This window comes from Sapajus apella, unplaced genomic scaffold, assembly GCF_009761245.1.
Source record: "Sapajus apella isolate SASKATOON/1434 unplaced genomic scaffold, GSC_monkey_1.0 scaffold19, whole genome shotgun sequence".
In the NCBI taxonomy this organism is placed as follows: Eukaryota; Metazoa; Chordata; class Mammalia; order Primates; family Cebidae; genus Sapajus; species Sapajus apella.
In genome coordinates, this window is record NW_022436959.1 from 20,913,886 (window position 1) to 20,934,630 (window position 20,745).

The 20,745-nt window shown below is 37.8% G+C and overlaps 1 protein-coding gene across 12 annotated transcripts in view; it reads left to right on the top strand.

The window, feature by feature from the left end:
* The window catches only part of CRPPA (CDP-L-ribitol pyrophosphorylase A), a 331,189-nt gene that overhangs the window by 4,022 nt on the left and 306,422 nt on the right, over positions 1-20,745 (top strand). For all 12 annotated transcript variants that reach the window (XR_004271443.1, XR_004271445.1, XR_004271444.1 and 9 more), the window contains exon 2: positions 10,854-11,130. Coding sequence is in view for 9 of the 12 variants with exons in the window: in XM_032286714.1 (XP_032142605.1) it covers positions 10,854-11,130 (277 nt within the window). In the remaining 3 variants the exon portion in view is untranslated. The remainder of the gene's footprint in view (positions 1-10,853; positions 11,131-20,745) is intronic.

Below are 20,745 nucleotides of genomic sequence, written 5' to 3' on the forward strand. Positions count from 1 at the left end.
TTTTCTTTTGAATATATATCCACTAATGAGATTGTTGGGTTGAATGGTAGTTCTAAGTTCTTTGAGAGAGCTCCAAACTTCTTTCCACAATGGCTGAACTAATTGACATTCCCACCAGCACTGTGTAAGTGTTCCCCTTTTCTCTGCAGCCTTGCTAGCGTCTTTTTTTTTTTGACTTCTTCACAATAGCTATCCTGACTGGTATCTCATTGTGGTTTTGATTTGCATTTCTGACTACTGATGTAGAGAATTTTTTTGTTTGCTGGATACTTCCATGTTGTCTTTTCAGGAGTGTGTGTTCATGTCATTTTGCATTTTTAATGTGGTTATTTGTTTTTTTGCTGGTTCAGTTGTTTAAAGTTCTTTGTAGATTCTGGATATTAGGCCTTTGCTGGATAATGGAAAAACTATCTGTTTACTCTGATAGCATTTTTTTTTTTTTTTTTTTTTTTTTTGCTGTGCATAACCTCTTTCATTGTTTTGGAGATAGGGTCTCACTTTGCCACCCAGGCTGGAGTACAGTGGTGGGATTTCAGGTCACTGTAGCCTTAGCCTCCTTGGCTCAAGTGATCCTCCCACCTCAGGCCCTCAAGTAGCTGGGACTGCAGGCAGGTGCCACCATGCCCAGATAATTTTTTTGTATTTTTTGTAGAAATGGGGGTTAGCCATGTTGGCCAGGCTGGTTAGGCTCTTCTTGAGCTGCTGAGCCCAGGTGATCCACCTATCCTGGCCTCCCAAAGTTCTGGGATTGCAAGTGTGAGCCACTACACCTGGCTGCAGTGCAGAAGCTGTTTAATTTGCTCTCAGTTGTCAATTTTTGTTTTTGTTGCAGTTGCTTTTGAAGACTTAGTCACAAATTCTGTCCCAAGACTGATGCCTAGAATGGTGTTTCCTAGGTTTTCGTCTAGGATTCTTACAGTTTGAGGTCTTCCATTTAAATCTTTAATCTATCTCAAGTTAATTTTTGTGTATGGTGAAAGGTGGGGGTCCAGTTTTATTCCTCTGGATATAGATAGCCAGCTCTTCCACCAACATTTATGGAACAGGGAGTTCTGTTTCCATTGCTTATTTTTGTTGACTTTATTTTTGGGTTCTCTGTTCCGTTGGTCTGTGTCTATTGTGTACCAGTACTGTGCTGTTTGGGTTACTGTAGCCTTATAGTAGTTTGAAATTGATGCCCTCAATTTGACTTCAAAATTCATTTTATATGCCCCTCATAAGTAAGGATTTTCCTTGCCCAAACTTTTGCTGTCTCACTAATAGAGGGCTGAGCAGTTGAGAATTTTTTTTTCTTCTTTCTCACCTAAGAAATTCAAACTACCATTGAAAATAACTCTTATGGGTTGATTTGTCTTTTGGAATTTTGAACCAAAATTTAATTGGGGACAACAAAAGAGAAGGGAGAAACTTGCAAACTTTGGCCCCAAATTCCTAAATCGGGATAGGAAATGGTAAAGCAACATGGCTAGTCTTGCCTCTAGTTAAAGGCTGCTACTTATACATATTTTTGTTTCTACTCTTTCCTTGACCCACCTAAAGGAGCAAAAAATGCATAGCTACAGAAGAGAGAATGAATGAGAGGCAGTGCAGCAGATAAGTACTCATACACTCAGGAGATGAGCAAGTGGTAACCTAATGAGATATAATGTGCCTCGGAAAGCTGAAACATAAGCTGTGAGGTAGAACTGAAGCTCCACCTGAACTTCTTAGGAAGTCAGATGATTAAAGTTATAGGACCTTGGAAAAGTACAGACATCAGAGGCACAGGGTACCCCTGAAGGTGGGGTAGAACACTGAAAAGAGGACACCTGATTGAATACTTCAAGAGGACTAGTAAAACTCTCAGATCTTTGGTAGATACTGAGCCTTATTCTATGGCTGAGAATCAGCACAGCTAATGACTTGAGTTAGGCGCTCTATGGCCTTGGGGGAATTAAGAGACACTACATTTTGATACAATGAGATCCTTAGTGCCTAAGGTAGACAAGTGAAGGAAGTTTTCTGCTTTTCAGACATGCCATACATTAAAAAAGCTATTCTTCTAAAATCAAGTAGTTGGAGGCGACATTGAAAGAAAATCAATTTTGTGAATTCACTGGAACTTCAGATTCCTTTTTCATTTTGTTTTTGACAAAATTGGAAAAGAGTTTCTAGTTTAGCCAAGTCCTACTTTGCACTATTGAAATAGCTTGGAAAACTAATTATCAGATTAAATGGTATTCAAAAGTACCTCTGAATTCTCCAGTATCTGAAGCATGTTGGTTAAAGGCTCCGAGAAAATGGAGATTTACAGTTAAGTATTGAAGGTATCAAGATTATGTTGTTTGTGGATATAATTTGTATACTATGATTAAGAATCATGTATATGCATATACATATGTATTAGTATATATGAATGTGTGTATAGGTTAATATACTTCATTCTTAAAGATTATATAGCTGGTAGTCCAGATTTGTGCATATGATATAACTAGGAAGGATCACATATAACAACTCATTTTTATGTTATGCTGGGAACTAGATCCTTTCAGAAGCTGATTAAAAATGTTTCTAGGATTTCAAAAGTTGTTTTGACATTTTAACCGAATTGAAATATAATTATTAAACCCCAGGTTATAAACGAAAGGGAATCTTACTTTTCACCTTTTACTAACAAGGAACTGAGATTAGGGGTAATAATCCCTTAGATAACTATCACTTTGTGACCTGAGATTCTATAAGGAAATGTTGCTCCAAGGAATCATGACGATGGTGTTATTGGCAAGGGCATAAAGCTCTGACAAACAGTAACATTCACTCATAATTGACCAATTCATGTATCTAGATTTTACTGTTTTTAAAAAAATACTCCCTGTATCTGACGTAGGAGGCAAAAATTCCTGCCAGTAATCTGATTTCTGATTTAAATATCTAAGGAAAGTGTCATAAAGTGTGTGTGGGACTGAGGGGGTAGTCAACCTGGAATAGCTGAAAAATAGACTAAGATAACTACAACAAAAGCAAAGAAGAGAGGCAAACTTCAGCCATGCTTATTCCAACTTGGTGATGGGTTGGGTAGGAGTGGGAATTCCTGACAGTGGATTTGAACAAGGTCTGGCAGGGTTTTCCTCATAGTTAATGAGGTTTTTGAGCTCTCTTAGGTGGAGGACAATGCTTAAGATAAGTTTTTCCTTTAGATAGTTTCATGCTTGTCATGTTTGTTATAACTCTGCTTCCCCTATAAATCTTCTACAGGAAAATGTGCTGTTCCACTGATGAAAAAGTATTCTAGACCTTGTGATAGTTGTGTGTATCATTATATGTTAATCTTTTGCCACTTTGATTTATGTTTCATAATCTTATCAGTTTGGCTGGAGAAAATTAGTCTCCTTGAGTCTGACAACTCCAGGTAAATTTGGGATGAAAAATGGGCTTTGTAGATCTGTATGTGTTGATATTATGGAAATTTAATCTGCAGAGTGAGATTGGGCTTGGTAATCAATGAAAGTCTGTTTCATTATTAAGACTCCACAGTGTGTGTTTCAGTATATTAGCTTAGTTTTTAAACTTTTGTCCATTGTTTTCTTGTGTTTTACATATTCTGTCCTATATTTCTCAAAACCACAGCAAATACTGTTGAACAAGATACACAAATAAAGATATAAATGTTAGTCCAGATGAATGTTGTTGATCACTTGAATTTGGCTGAGATAATGGGAATGGACAGAAGAAATATTTAGGAGCCAGTGTTGATAGCTCTTAGTAATGAACTGTATTAGAGATTCGTTATGAGAAAGGAATGCTTTTAGTTGAGTGGTTAGATGAATTTGACTTAAAATTTTGTCTCAAGGCTTCCTTAACGAAAGGGTCAAGTCTGAGTCATGGGATTTGTATTTTGTACAGGTCAGATGATAACAGATCAGTGTTGCATTTCCAAAAGACCCCATGGAATGCCTTCAAAATAAGTGCTAAGACTAAGGCAGGTAGGCTAAGGCCTGACAACCGGCAGCCTTCATGGGCCATAGTAGGAAGGCTTGACATTGCAAAGGTAATCCAAGAGCCAGCCTCCTCATGCCAATTCAATATTTTGCTGCTAAAACGTCAGGGTCAGTATAGAGAAACAGAAGTCTATGAATTAGGTCCATAGTACAATCCAGTGACCAAGTTTCCGTGAAGGCTGTCACAGTAATGAGCAGCAGCTGCCACTGTCCCTTTGCAGCCAAACTTCTGCAGACTGGATGAGAGGGCTTCAGAGGTGTTAACAGGGCCTGATCTTTCCCATCTGTTTCATAAAACATTTGTTAAAATGTTCTGTTCCCAGCTGATCAGTTAAAACTGTCTGGGCCAAGTTTTCCAGTAAGCAGTATTTGTTATTACAGGAGAAAATAACTTTTGAGATACTATATTTCTTCTGCGATGTCTGTAGGTGTAATAGAGCTTAGGGCTAGGTTCCTGTTTGCCTATGGAATGTGCTAGAAAGGAAATATTCAGGAGAATTTGACGGAATTAGGCTGCTGGGGGTTTGGTGTGGACTTGTCCTCAGTTAAGCGGTAAACTAGATCCCTTTCTTTATTCAGCAAATATTTGATCTGTAGGCACTATGTAAGGTACTTAAAGTGTTTTTCAGTCCTATGATTTTTACATTATTAAATTTTAATACTGTAAAAGACTTTGAATTCTATAACTAGAAAAGAATGTGAATAAATCCTTTGGAATACAAACAGTACTTGCAAGTACTGGGTGTATGCTTGGTTGATGATCAAAATAGCTTTATAAGCCTGTTATCTTTGAAGAGAGGTCTAAAACAGTGTTTTCCAAAATTCTTTTGTAACCTGTTACAGAAATGACATTCTTGCCTCATGGCTCAGTGACAAACACATATTCACTTATTATACACTTAAACATATTTGAAGGAAAATTCATGAAAACAACTTATCTCTGTGTTATGCATTTTCATTTACTGTTATATTAATTTTCATTATATTTACGCAACAATGTTGGTCTAAAACTTACTATAAACTTGTTTTATGACACTCTAGTGGGTCCTGAAACCAGCAGTTTGAGAAATACTGGTTTAAAACGACATTTTCTGTTTAGAGTCTCACACAATTGTTGGAAATAGTGTAAGGCCATAAGTGTCTGTAATTATTTACATCTACTTTGGCTGTTTTCTGTCTGATGGAACAGAATTTTGGTTAAGTCAATCTAGTAAAATTGGGAGTTAATTCATTGAGCAGATACTGGAGTGACTACTTTATGTCAAGTGTTATCCTATCTTCCTTTTAATTCTTCTACATCACATTCTAACATTTAAGTCAATGTAAAGTCATTAAAAAGTAGCAACCTGATTTCTTTAAAAGTTTAACCAATTTTGCTGGTAGAATAAACTATGAAAAGTAACAGGTGAAGAGTTTAAAGGACAAGTTGTAATCTCTTCGCTTCAAAATCCTACCGATTTAGTTGAAAATGTACTTATAACTCCTGTTTTAAAAAGTTAACATGTCACACTAATAAACAACTGGAGTATATATGAAATAGTTGCTTTTAGTAGCTTTCTATAAATCTAAGCAGTTTTTATGCCGAATTATTCAAAGCATTCTCCTCTCCAGATTTATTTAACATGTACTTATTGACATGTGGCTGAGAGGTCAGGAATTCTGTCAGTCTTTGTTCATTACTGACTGGCCAGTATCTAGCATTTGCCAGTCACTATGCTAGAACTATGCTAGAAACATAGTGCCTGGCAAATGCTAGATACTTGGTGTTTGTTAAATGACTAAATGAACACATGAAAGAATGCCTACTTCTGCTTGAGTTACAAGAAACTGTAAGAAACCTGAGTGGTTTTGACTATAAAAGCAGAAATGTTATGTGTTTCAACCTTAATATAAATGAAGTGCTGTAGATACAATGATCCAAAATGATTTTTTCTCTCCTGGATTTTACACCTTCCTCTCAGAGACAGTGCTGGTGCATTTACACAGGCTAAAGTTGCAGGCTTCAAAGTCAGACTGAGCTCACAGCTTGGTCCCTTAGTTTCTAAGCTGTGTGATAATGGGCAGGTTACTGCCTGTGTTCTCATGTGTAAAGCCGAGATAATGAAAATGTGCTTTATAGAGCAGATATGGATATTGAGATAATACAAAATATTCTACACATTGCCTGGGACCTAACAAATGTTCCATATATCTTAAGTGTTATTTCTACTATGTTACTGGAAGTTGAGTATGCACCAAGTTCTGGGGCCTAGTTTTTGCTTTCTATGAGTTGGCAGCCTAGTGAGGAAGATAAGGTTATAAACAGAGTGCAGTATAGTTCAAAAGAGTCTCTGTGTGTATAAGCACTCTGCAAGCTGAGAAGCAGAGATGTTGTACCCAGAATGACAGTGAGGGATAGCTTCCTGCTGGAGGAGGCCATCTGTGAGCTGAAAACTGATGAGTAAGTAAGTAGAACTCGGGCAAGAGCTGAGGAGGTGCGGTGGGGAGAGAGGGATGGCGTCAGTGTTGAGAGGCCAGGTAAGCAGTATATGCAAATAACTGAGTGTGAGAGATGCTTTCCCTTCAGGGAGCAGTTTGGTATGAGAGTAAGAGGGAATGGAAGAGACCAAATGATGTGCATGAGGTAGGCTGAGGTCAGGTCCTGAAGGGCCTCGCAAGGGATGACCTCAGATTTGTGCTTGAGAAAGATCATCGAGAAGTGGTGAGAATGGATTGTATTGAGATAAGAGTAAGAGGAAACAGCTGAGAGTCATCTCTAGGCTAGAGATGACTCTGGGTCACAGCTGTGGCAGTGGAGCCAGAACCTTGGGAAATCCCACATGTAAGAGGGATTGAAGAACTGTCACTTACCACTTGCTGAGAACTTTAATTTGAAACTGCGAGTGCAGTTTAAGTTCTGCAATTGCTAAATTTGCAATGAAAGGCCTAGGAAATAACCCATGTCCAGTCTTATTCTGGAATCACTTTCATTGCCTGTACTAATTACCACAGATGATTCTTTGGAGTTCTGAATGGTATTACTTTTGTTTGATTGTGATTAAAATCCTCTCAAGGTGTGTGGAACATGAAAGCAATCCTGGCTCTCAAGGAGCCTTAGGATGTAGAAATCAGAGCAGAGAGTCAAATACCTAGAAGCAAAACAATCAACAAAATCACATTGCATAGTGAATGCTTTTTTCATTCTTGGATTTATTTATATATTTGTAGCTAGTCAGGGTAATGAGAGCCTCCTTTGTTTTCATAATTCTTGAGACTATGCTGTGTTGTAAGATGTTACACTGCCCTGGTAGATGAGACAGATCAGGGTCATTTATTCAACAAATACATACTGAGCAGCCACTAGGTATTAGGTGTAAGGCAATGGATGAAGCAGACATTGTTTCTATTATAGAGCCTACATTCTAGAAGAGGAAATAAAATGAAATGCATTATCTTGAAAAATGGTAAACATTTCTTACTGCTTCAATTCTTTTAGAGTGAGATAGTAGTATAGGAAAAATGTAATTATATATTCTAATGTTTTTGTTTCTTATTTGAGAGATTGTGTAGAGGTATTGTAAAGATTACAAGAGTTAAACTATGAAAAATGCTTAAGACATGGTACTTAATTTATATTGGCTTTTGTTATGTGATACTTGTCTTATTTCGTTACTTTTTCTTCCTTACTTATGTAGATGATTACCTCTAGAATATACTATCTCTAAAATCCCAAATACAAGCTCCATATGGGACCCAGGCCACCATCATTGCATTGCCCAGATTATAGCAGCCGCCTCCACTTGGTCTCTCTGTATCCTTTCTCTCTGCCGAATCCTTTTTCCTCCCTGCAGTCAGAGTAAAATTTATGCTCTTGTGTTTCCTATTGCTGCTATTAAAATTACCACAAACTGAACGGCTTAAAACCACATTCTCTTACAACTTTGGAGGTCAGTAGTCTCAGTTTAGTTTCACTGAGCTGTGTCAAGGTGTGGGCAAAACTGCATTCCTTTTGGAAGATCTGGGGAGTATCCATTTCCTTGCCTTCCTCTAAATCCTAGAGGCCAGCCAGGTATGGGTCTCACTCCTATAATTACAGTACTTTGGGAGGCTGAGGTGGGTGGATTACCTGAGGTCAGGAATTTGAGACCAGCCTAGACAGTACGGTGAAACCTCATCTCTACTAAAAATAAAAAATTAGCCAAGTGTGGTGGCAGGTGCCTGCAATCTCAGCTACTTGGGAGGCTGAGGCAGGAGAATTGTTTGAACCTGGGAGTGAGGTTGCATGAGCCAAGAATGCACCGCTGTACTCCAGCCTGGGTGACAGAGTGAGACTGTCTCAAAAAATAAAATTCTAGAGGCCACTCGTGTTCTTTGGCTTGGGGCCCTGCATCAGTCTGACATCTGCTTCTGTCATCACATCTTCTCCATTGACTCTCCTGTGGCCTCCTTTCCTTTATAAGGACTCCTGTGATTACATTGGATCCCCCTAGATAATTGAGGACCATTTCCCTGTTTCAAAATCATTAATCACCTCCATAAAGTCCTGTTTGCCATTTAAGGTAGCATAGTCACAGGTTTCATGAGTAAGGAAGTGCACATCTTTCTGGGTTCATTATTCTGTTTATCCAAAAACTCCTATTAGAACATAATGAGGGAGCATTGGCTTTAAGCATGAGTGCACTCACCTGCTTAAAGCTTTTCTATGGGTGCCTATCCTCTTTTTAGGATTAAAGGTTAAAACCCCTAGGATAGGGTCTCCAGGTTCTGCATGGGCCCTTTTCCTTGCTTGGGGAACTCCAGCTCTGCTTCCTCTCAGCCCGTGAGGACCTTACCATGGCCTCTACTTGGACCACTCCTCTCTCTCTCACTCCTAGCCCCTTTGCCTGCTTACCTGCCACCCACCCCTTGTATTTCAGTGCAAACTCCCTTTCATTAGAGAACATTCTCAAACCCTCCTTCAGACTCTTCAGCTACTCAGCCTACAGGCTGTCCTGAACTTGGAGTTCATTCTGTTTGACAGCTTGCATTTATTGATTGGTGTTTTTGTTTCATGCCTGGGCTTTTTTCTATTGTATCCTCAGTGCTTTTTTTATTTTATTTTATTTTATTTTTTTTTTTTTGTCTCAGTCCTACTATGTTGCACAGCCTAGAGTACAGTGGCACGATCTTGGCTCCTTTCAACCTCTGCCTGTTGTGTTCAAGCGATTCACCTGCCTCAGCCTCCCGAGTGGCTGGGATTAGTCATGTGTCACCACACCCAGCTAATTTTTTATACTTTTGGTAGAGACGGTTTTCACCATGTTGGCCAGGGTGGTCTCGAACTCCTGACCTCAAGTGATCCACCTGCCTCAGCCTCCCAGAGTGCTGGGATCACAGGCGTGAGCAGCCATGCCTGGCTGATGCTGATAATGTATTGGTGCTCAGTAAACATTCATTAAAGAAATGTGCTTAAAATGAGAAGACAGTGCCACATGTAAAGTAGCTCTTGGTTTTATTCATCAGCGTAATCTTGTTTTAGCTACAGGCAGAATGGTGTTTTGGGCTGTGGTAAGGGTCTGTTCAATAACAAGAGGTAGGGGACATTACTGAATAACAAAGCAACCCAATGTTAACTTTCATTTTTCAGTAAAGGTAATCCTTATGCAGTAATTTTCAGGCCCTTCCATATCTTTAAAAATATTCTAAACACTTAACTGTTCTAGCATGAAAGTATAGAATCTCATAGGCTAAAAATTAAAAATTAAGTCTTTATTCAGAGTTTATATCATGGATCAGAGATAGTTGTCTTGGTCTGGGCTTTTGGGCTGTAGAATATTGAGTCTACAGTGACATTTGTCTCCATTAGCACTGGTGTTCAACACAAATCTGCCAGACTTGAATGCAGCAGCAACTCAGTAATGTGGACTACTTGCAGTCTGGTAGTCAGTAGGTCCTTCTTTAAGAAAATGTTTTATAGGCCGGGTGGATTGGCTCATGCTTGTAATCCCAACAGTTTGGGAGGCCGAGGCAGGCGGGTAACTTGAGGTCAGGAGTTCTAGGATAGCCTGGCCAATATGGTGAAACCCAATCTCTATGGGGAAAAAAAAATAAAAACCACAGCTGGGCATGGTGGCAGATGCCTATAATTCCAGCTACTTGGGAGGCTGAGGCATGAGAATTATTTGAACCCAGGAGGTAGAGGTTGTAGTGAACCGAGATCATGCCACTGCATTCCAGCCTAAGGGACAGAATGTGACTCTGTCTTGAAAATGTTTTGCAACAAAAACATTGCTTTGTATATGATTCAGTAGAATAATCCTATTTCATGAATTGTAAGCTTTTCCATTTTACTTAAACCTTATTTATACAATATTAATTGCTATGATTTCTCCCATTTAAGTTACATATTTAGTAAGGCTTGTGTTAGCTAAGTTTTCCAGCTTTGTTGGTATTCAAGTGGTTGGCTGCCAACTTAGTGGACTTCTTGAAAGTGACAGTCAACTTTTGGATCTCAAAAGTGCTTTGAATTATTTCATTGAAGGGAAAAGTATTCGGAAAAAAGTTTAAAAGCATATTCTTAATATAGGCTATTTTCTCATACAATCTGATACTCTAGTTCCAATTTAGCTTAAGTAAAAAATGGTATCTTGTAGTACTGTATACTAGACACTATACATATACTACATCATGTAAAATACTCTGTGTAATGTGAAACACTAGAGCTTTAGTATTAAATGCTCACCAATTCTTTTTCATTAATCTCTTAACTAGATGTAATAAAAATGCATAAGACTGACATATTAACTTGTAGTTTTTAGTCTCCTTATGTAAATATATACCAATACTAGTGATTCAATTTTGTTACTCACTTTAGTTGTCTAAGAATTAACTTATGAAATACACATACTTTCCTTTTAGAGTATATTGGATAAAGGACATTGTTGTGGCAGTAACTGGAGAGAACATGGAAGTAATGAAAAGTATTATTCAGAAGTATCAGCATAAACGCATCTCACTGGTCGAAGCTGGAGTGACCCGCCACAGGTCAATTTTCAATGGACTAAAAGCACTGGCGGAAGATCAGCTCAACTGTAAACTCTCTAAGCCAGAAATAGTGATTGTCCACGATGCTGTGAGGCCATTTGTTGAGGAAGATACCCTCCTTAAAGTTGTCACAGCTGCTAAGAAACATGGGGTAAGTCTTTTTACTTGAGACTAGATAGAAGGGACAAACACTGTAGTGTGGTTCATTTGCTGAATTTTGATACAATTCTGTTTAAATGTCAGATTACTTAAAATGTGCACGATGACCTAAAGGTGTTATGGTGATTTGTTTTAGGAACTTTATGGTTTAAGACTGTTCTGGAACATATCTTTTGCTATAGTTATCTACCATAATGGGTTAAGAGAGATTTGGAGAAGAATGTAGTAATGCTATTACAGTATAGATAAGAATGAAACTTTAATGAAAATTAAAATGCAGTTATATTAAAAATGCCTGAGAAATCTCTCAGAAGTAAAGGGTATATATATAATCTGGTTCATTGTACTCAATTTTGTGTTAAAGTTTCAGAAGAGGTTTGTTTTTTAGTATATACTATATTAAATTTTGATAGCCCTTAAAGTAAATCATCTTGAGATGACAATTGTTGTTTCCATTTGTTTCACCAAAATGAACACAGAATAGCAAAAGACCTATTGTAATATTTGGAGCATGTTTATTTTTTACCTTCTATTACCAAGTAAAATGATATAAATATGGTAATAGATACTAAATTTGTTTGCAGTCTAAATTTGAGACTTAGTGAAATTTATTGCAAAGCAATGGTATTGTATAATAGAAATAGTCTATGAAGTTGAACAGACCTAGGCCCAGATCTTTCTTTATAATTACTAGTGATGTCGTGTTTTTAATTTAATTTCTAAGTTCATTTCCCTACCTGTGAAAATAAAGAAATGAATACTTGTAAGGTTATTTTAGGACTGGAAATGATGTTAACTATTAAAATACTAAGTGCTTAAAGGGTATTATTTTAAGATGAATTATAACATCTAAGTAATAGTTTCTGTTAAGATTATAGACCAACAGGAGGCAAGCCTTCCTAGCCATCTGGGTGCCCAGGAAGCTTTTTTTCCCCCTCTTTAAAACCTGTTTAGGAAAGACACTGTATAACTTCGTTTCAATAACCCATGTGTATTTGAATTGCCATAGAAAATTTTCTGTAACTTTATCTCTTCCTTCTGCAACATGAATTTCACTTTAAATTTAAAACTGTATAAGATTTTTATATACCAAATGAAATATTTTCATTTGCCTTTGAACAAAAGGATAAATGGTACTTAAAGTAGTGAAACTTGTGGTCCAGGAAGCATTAATGACCACAAAACTTTCCCCTGGCTCTTGTGCCTCCTCCTTGACTGCTTCCTCCTTGACTCCTTCCTCTTCTCCAGACAGCTCAATTGTGGTAGAGGCAAGGTAATCAGTTGCAAGGGGGGTGAGAAGGCATAAAGACACAAAGGATTTACAACTTAAGAATTTGAGTAAGTTTGGCACATTTGAGAAAGTTCTTAGGGATGACAATAAAATTTGGTAGATGGACTTTCATTCCAATGCATATTATATTACACACATTTTTTTTTTTTTTTGCCTATGTTACCTGTTGGAAAATTATCACTCAAGCTTACTATGATAATTGCACACATTTGGGATTTTTTGTTGAGTAATAAGCTAGAAAGCATTTCTGAGAGACTGTCCATAAAGTGATTCTTGTAGTATGTCTTAAAAGGCAAAAGAGGCCTTTTATCTTGCTCCAATTTATATGCTAAGGACATCATTGTCTGAAAGGTGAGTTAATAAAGCCTATTAAAATACATAGCAGTTATTTTTTGCAGATTTGAGGGAGTTACTATTAAATTGTTTCTTAATCAGAATAAAATTTGTAAGATTCAATCAATGCATTTTAAATGAAACAAATTATATTTCAATGAAATCTGTAAGTTTCTGATTAGATGAAGAAGCTGGCTCAGAACAAAATTTTACAACTTGTCTAAACCTCAGAAATATGGTTTCTATTAGAAACATTGCCTTGTTTTGTTGGTGTTAAAACATAAAAGGTAAAATCATGAGTTTTATATACATCCATATTTAAGAATTTTTTCATTTTTGTTAATGAGAGAACCAGACACGTTAAAACTGGTTCAAAGTAGAATCCAAAAAAACATTTATGCAATGTAAACAGGTAAGATGAAATGAATTAAAACAGAAAACTGGCTTTTTCATGGGGGAGTCAACTGAAATTCCAAGAGAGTGAATTTGTTTGCATGTTTATAGGCATGAATTGTTTTGCATTGCTATTGGTTATATACAACTATGAAAGTAGTAAGAGCTCAAGGCTAGATTGAGCTAATCTGGAAGAGTCTGCTCTATAGTTGTCAATTGCAGACAGGCAGTAACCTCTTTGGTTTGTTTTAAATTTTCTTAAATTAAAATTAGGATAGTGTTCCAGTATTCTCAGTTAACTCCAGGCACTATGTCCTGCCAATTCTTTCACACTGTACTGACTTACAGTCTTAAAAACATAAATGCAGTTACCCACTGTTCAGACTGGTTTCCAGGCCTCCTTTTAACTTATCAACTTTTGTTATCTTAGATACTTTTCTACAGACTCCTAAACTGATTATTTTTCTTCTTAGGTATTTTCAAATTCTACATAAAGTTCCCTTTCAGACATATTTCCTGAACAAGTTACCCTGTGATTATTTTTTGGGAAGGGGTAGGTTATATAGGTTAACAATAACTCTGTTTTAACATATGTTCCATTTTTCTTAATTAAAAAAAACTAAATGGTAAAGAGATTGCTTCAGGGAACTCAGATGTCAGGGATTATGGCTGGCATTAAGGTTGTAGGGCTCAAAAGTGTCACAGTTTTTCTTTTCATCTGTATTTCATTGTCAGGCCCTGTTGGGAGGCAAGATGGCTTCCACAAGTCCAGGAGCAAAATTTCATCAGGGTTATTTCTGTCTTACCTAAATCATGATAGTTTGTCTGGGTATAAAATTCTAAGTCTGCAGTTCCTCCTCTCCTCGCTACTTACAAACTAGGTTATGTTGCTGCTTCCTAGCTTTCATACTGTTTTTGAGAAGTCTAACCAATCTAATTGTATTCCTTGGAAAGTAATTTGCCTTTTTTTCTGAATGCCTTTAAGATAATTTATTTTATCTAGACGTGAGTCTCTATGATGTGTCTAGATACTTTTTTCCCTTGCTTCAGATTTATTGTCCTTTATAAACTTTGATTCATATTTTTATTCTAGAAAAATCTAAATTGTCTAGTTTTAATTTTGACTCTGCCCCATTTCTGGTCCTGACAACTCTTTTCCCCTCCCCTTAGGTATACTGTATGTATGATACACTCTTAACCAGTCTTGTATGTCTTAAGTTCTTTCATATTGCTGTTTTTGTATGCTGTGTCCTAGGTAACTTGTTTCCTAGTTCTCTCTTTTTATAATTTTTTTTTTTTTTAGCTCTTTCTAATGTCTTGTTTAAGGACTTTTAAAACATTTGTTGATTATTTGGAATTCCATTTTGTCCTTTTTCATGTATGATTAATCCCCTTTCTGTTTTTGATCTTCTTTTGCCTTTTAATCTCTGAACATAACACTTTATACCCTATAGCCAGTAGCACTTCTTGGTAGTTCAATTCACTGTTGATTTCTATGTACTTTTGCTCATAATTTGTTTCCTCCTTTGTTCTATAATTTGTATTGTAAGCCCATGTTTGGCAAGACTTTATCATGAGGAGTTCTGCTAGCATGAGATGAGGGTGTGTTTCTGAGGCATGGATTTGTGTTCCTTCTGCCAGGGGTCGCAAGGGCTTTATCAATTTGGAACAACATTACATTAATTCTTGGCTTGAAGTTTTATAGATTCTGCAGTAATGTTAAATGAAACTCTAAACTAACGAAGCCAAGCTGATTGTTACAACTTCTCAGGGAAAACTGTCCCTACCCTTAAAGATCCCAAGCCAAGACAATTTTGCTTGCTGTTTTTCTTCTCTTGTGTTGAGTGTCTCTCGTCCCCTTTACCCAACTCCCTTTTAAATGAGGGCTTTCCCTTTTATGGGTCTTCGTGTGGAAATTACAGTTCTAATGAAGTGGCGTGGCACAGGCTCAAGGTCTTAGTCCTGATTCTTGGTTATCTGTTAAAGCTAAAGCCTCTTGTTAACCCAAAGCATCTCTGCCATCTTATTTATCCAATTTCTAGCTATCAAGTTGTTTTACTTAGGTGATTTGGTTGAGTCCAGACATACTCTTAAAAGGCTGTTTGTGAAATTCTCTCCTCCATCCCTCCGTCCCTCCGTCCCTCCGTCCCCCCGTCCCCCCCCCGGTCCCCCCTGGTCCCCCCCGTCCCTCACCTAGTCTACCATAGACGTCCTTAATCTTTTTTAAGTCAGATGTACTTGCGTTTTTGGCATAATTAACTCACATAAAGAAGTGGCAATGAGGACTTCGTTATAAGGGAAATGTTGGAAACAATAAAATAAGTTGGAATGTGGAGGAATCAAAGGTAAGTGAGAATAATTTTAAGAAGGACCAACATGTTAAATATTACATTGACTCTAAGAACACTAACAATAGGATGACTCAAATAAGACTGCATTAGCAAAGCAACCTCCTAAGTATTTGCTCCTAGTGGAAGAAGGCATTTGCTAAGTTACTTGTACGTCTTTCTTTCCTCAGCTTTATATTCCAGCACGTCCTAGTCATTTTATCCTCTTGTTGGTGATCAGTTTCTTACACACTTCTTGCCTTCCATACCTTCAGTTTATTTTATACTACATAGCAGTCTGGCTACTTTTTCCTGACTATTCTTTCCAAAATCACCTGTGACTACCCAATTCCCATATTAAATGTGCATTTCAGTTTGTTGAATAATGAAGAATTTGCCCTTATTCCAGGTTCCTAGGAGGAAGACATTAAATCGTGGGAATTTTGGAAGCAACAGGAAGGTCTCTGTTATTTATTAGCTCCTTGGATCATACCTGAGCTTATGTTAATGAAATGACATGATTTAGGAAGTGGGCTGCTCACTAGAAAGATGCATAATGTGATTAGAGGCTTTGAACCAGTTCAGCCTTTTCAGACAGGTAGGGACTTTATATAAAGATTGAGTTCAACCAGGTGGCCAGTGATTGAATCAGTCATGCCTCTAGAGTGAAACCTCGAGCTCTGGACTCTGGTCCAGGAGAGCTGCCCAGTTACTGAACACAGTGCCTTGCTAGAAGACTAATGATGCACTCTGATTCCATGGAGACCGGGCATGGAAGGTTTTGGATTCCCCCACACCTCGCCCCTGCGTGTCTTCATTTGGCAGTTGTATCCTTGGTAATTAAAACTGTAATGATATATTTATCATTTTCCTGAGTTTGGTGTGTTGGTCTAGGCAGGGGGTTCCAATATTTAGGATTCCTTGAGCCACACTGAAAGAATTGTCTTGGGCCACACATAAGATACAGTCATACTGATGATAGCTGATGAGATGTTTGCAATATTTTTAAGCTTAACATGTTTTAAGAAAGTTAACGAATTTTGGTTGGACTGTATTCAAAGCAATCCTGGACCACATGCCACCTGCAGACCATTGGTTGGACAAGCTTGCTTTTGGGAATTGCCAAACCTGAGTAGAATTCTAGGAACCTCCTGGATTTTGTAGCAAATTGATCAGAAGTGTGGGTGGCTCATCTGTGGGTGGTGTCTGAAGAGCAGGTAGTTTTTTTTTTTTTTTGAGATTATACTCTTTAACTTGTGGAGTCTCTGCTAACCCTAGGTGGTTATGATCAGAATTGAATTATACTGTACCAGTTGGGGTTGAAACAATATAGTCCTTGTTAAATTTGAACTCTTTAACCAACATTTCCTTTTTGGAATTCTCATCCTACCTTGGCTTCTCTATTTTCTGTAACTCTTGTTTCTCTTTCTTTTTGACAACCTCTTTTCAGAAGCCTCTTCGTATCCTCTATGTGGTTCCTTTAACTTCTGTTATCACTAAACTGTCTCTGAGAAACGTAAATCACACTCATGCTTTATTATCTTTAACACATATAGTAAAACTCACTGTTTTGGTTGTATTGTGTATCAATTTTTAAACATGCAGATTCTTGTTAACCAATACCACAGGTAGGATGTGGAGTGATTCTAATGCTCTGGGGAATTCCCTCCTGCGTGACTTTGCATTCAGGCCCACTCCTGACCCCTGGCAACCAGTGATGTGTTTTCTTTTCAAAAATCCTATATAAATCATGCAGCATGTAACTTGTTGAGACTGTTCTTTCACTTGGCATAATGCATTTGCATGCATGCATTTTCACTCCTACTGATGTAGAGGTATCTCTCAGCTCTAGATTATGCCTAGGCCTTTCTCCTGAATTCCTTATATATTCAGCTTCCTACTGAACAGAACAATGTTAATTTTTCTTTTTGGTGTCTGTGGTACATGTATATGTCTGAATTCATTAATCCTCTGATCTCCTGCCTTAAATTTTATTGTATAGGTAATGGGGGAATTGATCTTTTTCTTTTCTTTCTTTTTTTTTTTAATCAAAGACTAACATTGAAATTGAGTTAATGAGATTTCTATAATCTACAACTTGGTACAAATCCAGGAGGTTCCTAGAATTCTACTTAGGTTTGATAATTCCCAAAAGCAAGCTTGTCCAACTAATGATGAAATTGAGAATGAGAGTGAGGAAAACAAAATTAGTTTGGAAGCTATAGTAATGATACAGATCAGAGATGATGAAGGCATTGAGATAGAGAGGAAGACTATAAAAGTGTTCAGGTAACTGGATTGCCTGACTGGCTAGTACGTGAGCCCTGAGGTAAGAAGGCAAATGCATTTTGTGTACCTCTGCTGTTGCCCCTTCCTTGTCTTTGATAATAGGCCTAGTATCTCTTCTCTGAATCCCTGTGCTGCTGCCCTCCCCCACCTCCACATATACCTCGAAGGCTCTGAGATGACAGCTTGGGCACTGACTTGCTTGCCATGACTTTGCATCATGACCCATGAAAATTGTATTTATTAAGTTTTAACAGCCTGAGACTCTGTAAGCACTGGTTCGTGGTATATCATACTGCACAGCAACAAAAAACAAGCCTCTCTTCCTGTACAGGGTCGCTTTTCTAATATTTAAAGAAACAGGGAAATTGGCATCTTGGAGTTGGGTCCCAACCTTAGTTTTTTTTTTTTTTTTTTTTTTGGAATATAAATATGGCACAAGGTTTCTCAACCTTGGTGCAGTTGACATTTTGTAAGATCAGCTTTGTAGTGGGGGCGACTGTCGTGTTGACTGTAGGATGGTAAGCAGGATCCTTTTGTTTTGTTTATTTTGAGATGGAGGTTCGCCCTTGGGGCCCAGGCTGGAGTGCAGTGGCATCATCTTGGCCTACCACAGCCTCTGCCTCCCAGGTTCAAGTGATTCTCCTGCCTCAGCTTCCTGAGTAGCTGGGACTACAGGCATGTGCTACCACACCCAGCTAATTTTGTATTTTTAGTAGAAATGGGGTTTCTCCATGCTGGTCAGGCTGGTCTTGACTCCCGACCTCAGATCATCTGCCTGCCTTGGCCTCCTCAAGTGCTGGGACTACAGGCGTGCACCACCGCACCTGGCCAGGATCCTTGTTTGTACTACCACCAATTCCCCATTTGAGAACTACTGTGGCAGGATAATAGTCTTGCCTGTTAAAAGAGACCATAGTTGGCCATAATATTATGTGTATGGATTTGTCATCATTGCTTTTCTTAATAAGATAGAAATTTGCCTTTATAATTTAATGAGCAGTTGGGTATAATGTAAGCTTAAGAATGGCTCTGGATATTTTATTTCTTGAACAGATTAAAACGAGCTTCAATAGTGGTGGAATGTTAAAAAAAAAAAAAGTCTTAAAACGAAAGGTTTATATAGACATCATTCCTTATGTAGGAAGACACGCATTTCTTTTTTTTTTTTTTTTTTTTTCTCCCCCAAGACAGAGTCTCTATGTCACCCAGTCTGGAGTGCCTTGGCATGATCTCAGCTCCCTGTAACTTAGGCCTCCTGGGTTCAGGAGCTTCTACTGCATCAGTCTCCTGAGTGGCTGGGATTACAGGCATGTGCCACCATGCCTGGCTAATTTTTGTGTTTTTAGTAGAGACTGTTTCACCATGTTGGCCAGGCTGATCTCGTACTCCTGACCTCAGATGATCTGCCTGCCTTTGCGTCCCAAAGTGCTGCAATTATAGGTATGAGCCACCACCCCTGGCCAAATTGCTTTATAAATAAAGTAACTATAAAGTACTTGAGTTGTCTTTATTTTAGTTAGAAAGTATTTGAGTCATCTTTATTATATTTATATGATTAGAAACTGATGATGTGAGTATATGTCTGTAATTCTTGGATTCTGCAAAATGACTATACTGATAACATTTTGAAAATTCTTTAAGTTAATATGAGTACCTCAGAAAGAAGATACTTTTCTACTACCTACTTCCATAACCTGTCACATATTTTGGGCACATTTCAAAATACAGATGAAAAAATCACTTCGCAGATTTAAAAAAAAGTTTTTTCTCTACAGTTTTTGGGAACAGGTGGCATTTGGTTACATGAGTAAATCGTATAGTGGTGAGTTGTAGGATTTTGGTCCACTCGTCACCTGAGCAGCATACACTGAACCCAAATTATAGTCTTCTGTCCCTCACCCATCTCTCACCCTCTTTCTCGAGTCCCCAAAGTCCACTGTATCATTCTTAGGCCTTTGCATCCTCATAGCTTAGCTCCCACTTATGAGTGAGAATATACGATGTCTGGTTTTCCATTCCTGAGTTACTGCACTTAGAATAGTCTCTAGTTCCATCCAGGTTGCTGTGAATGCAATTAATTTGTTCCTTTTTATGGCTGAGTAGTATTCCATTACACACACACACACACACACATATTTATATACATATTCCATTACACATACATATCCCATTACACATGTATATCTCCTTACCTATGTATATATCACAATTTTCTTTATCCACTCAATGATTGGTGGGCATTTGGGCTGGTTCCATATTTCTTCAATTGCAAATTGTGCTGTTGTTTACATGGTGTGCGAGTATCTTTTTCGTATAATGACTTCTTTTCCTCGGGGTAAATACCCAGTAGTGGGATTGCTGGATTGAGTGGTACTTCTGATTTTAGATCTTTAAGGAATCTCCACACCACACTGTTTTCCATAGTGGTTTTATTAGTTTACATTCCCAACAGCGGTGTAGAATGGTTCCCTTTTCACCACACCCACACCAACATGGGTTTTTTGATTTTTTGATTATGGCCATTTTTGCAGGAGTAAGGTAGTATCACACTGTGGTTTTGATTTGCGTTTTCCAGATCACTTGGTAGATTTTTGAACCTGGATTTGGAAATGTGTTGTTAAGTAGGATTGATCATGGCTAATAATCACTTGTACTGGTTGATTGTGATCAGTATACTGCAGGTCAGCATTTATTCCTGTGTTGGGGTAAGATAATGGTTTTTGCTGGCTTCCTCATGGGGATAAGAGGTTTTTTTTCCTGCCTTATTGGATTCCATAGTATTGTCTACAAGAGGAAATCCAGGTTGATTTTAATAAAAGTTAAATTTCTTGGAGCAAGGACTGACCTGTTCTGTGGACTGCTAGGGGGATGAGGTGAAACTTGATCTATTTTTGATCGTGGAGAAGCTACTATGTGAAAAACTTTTGCTTTGCTTTAATTATTTCAAATTATCCACTACTGTGTTTCTGTTGTA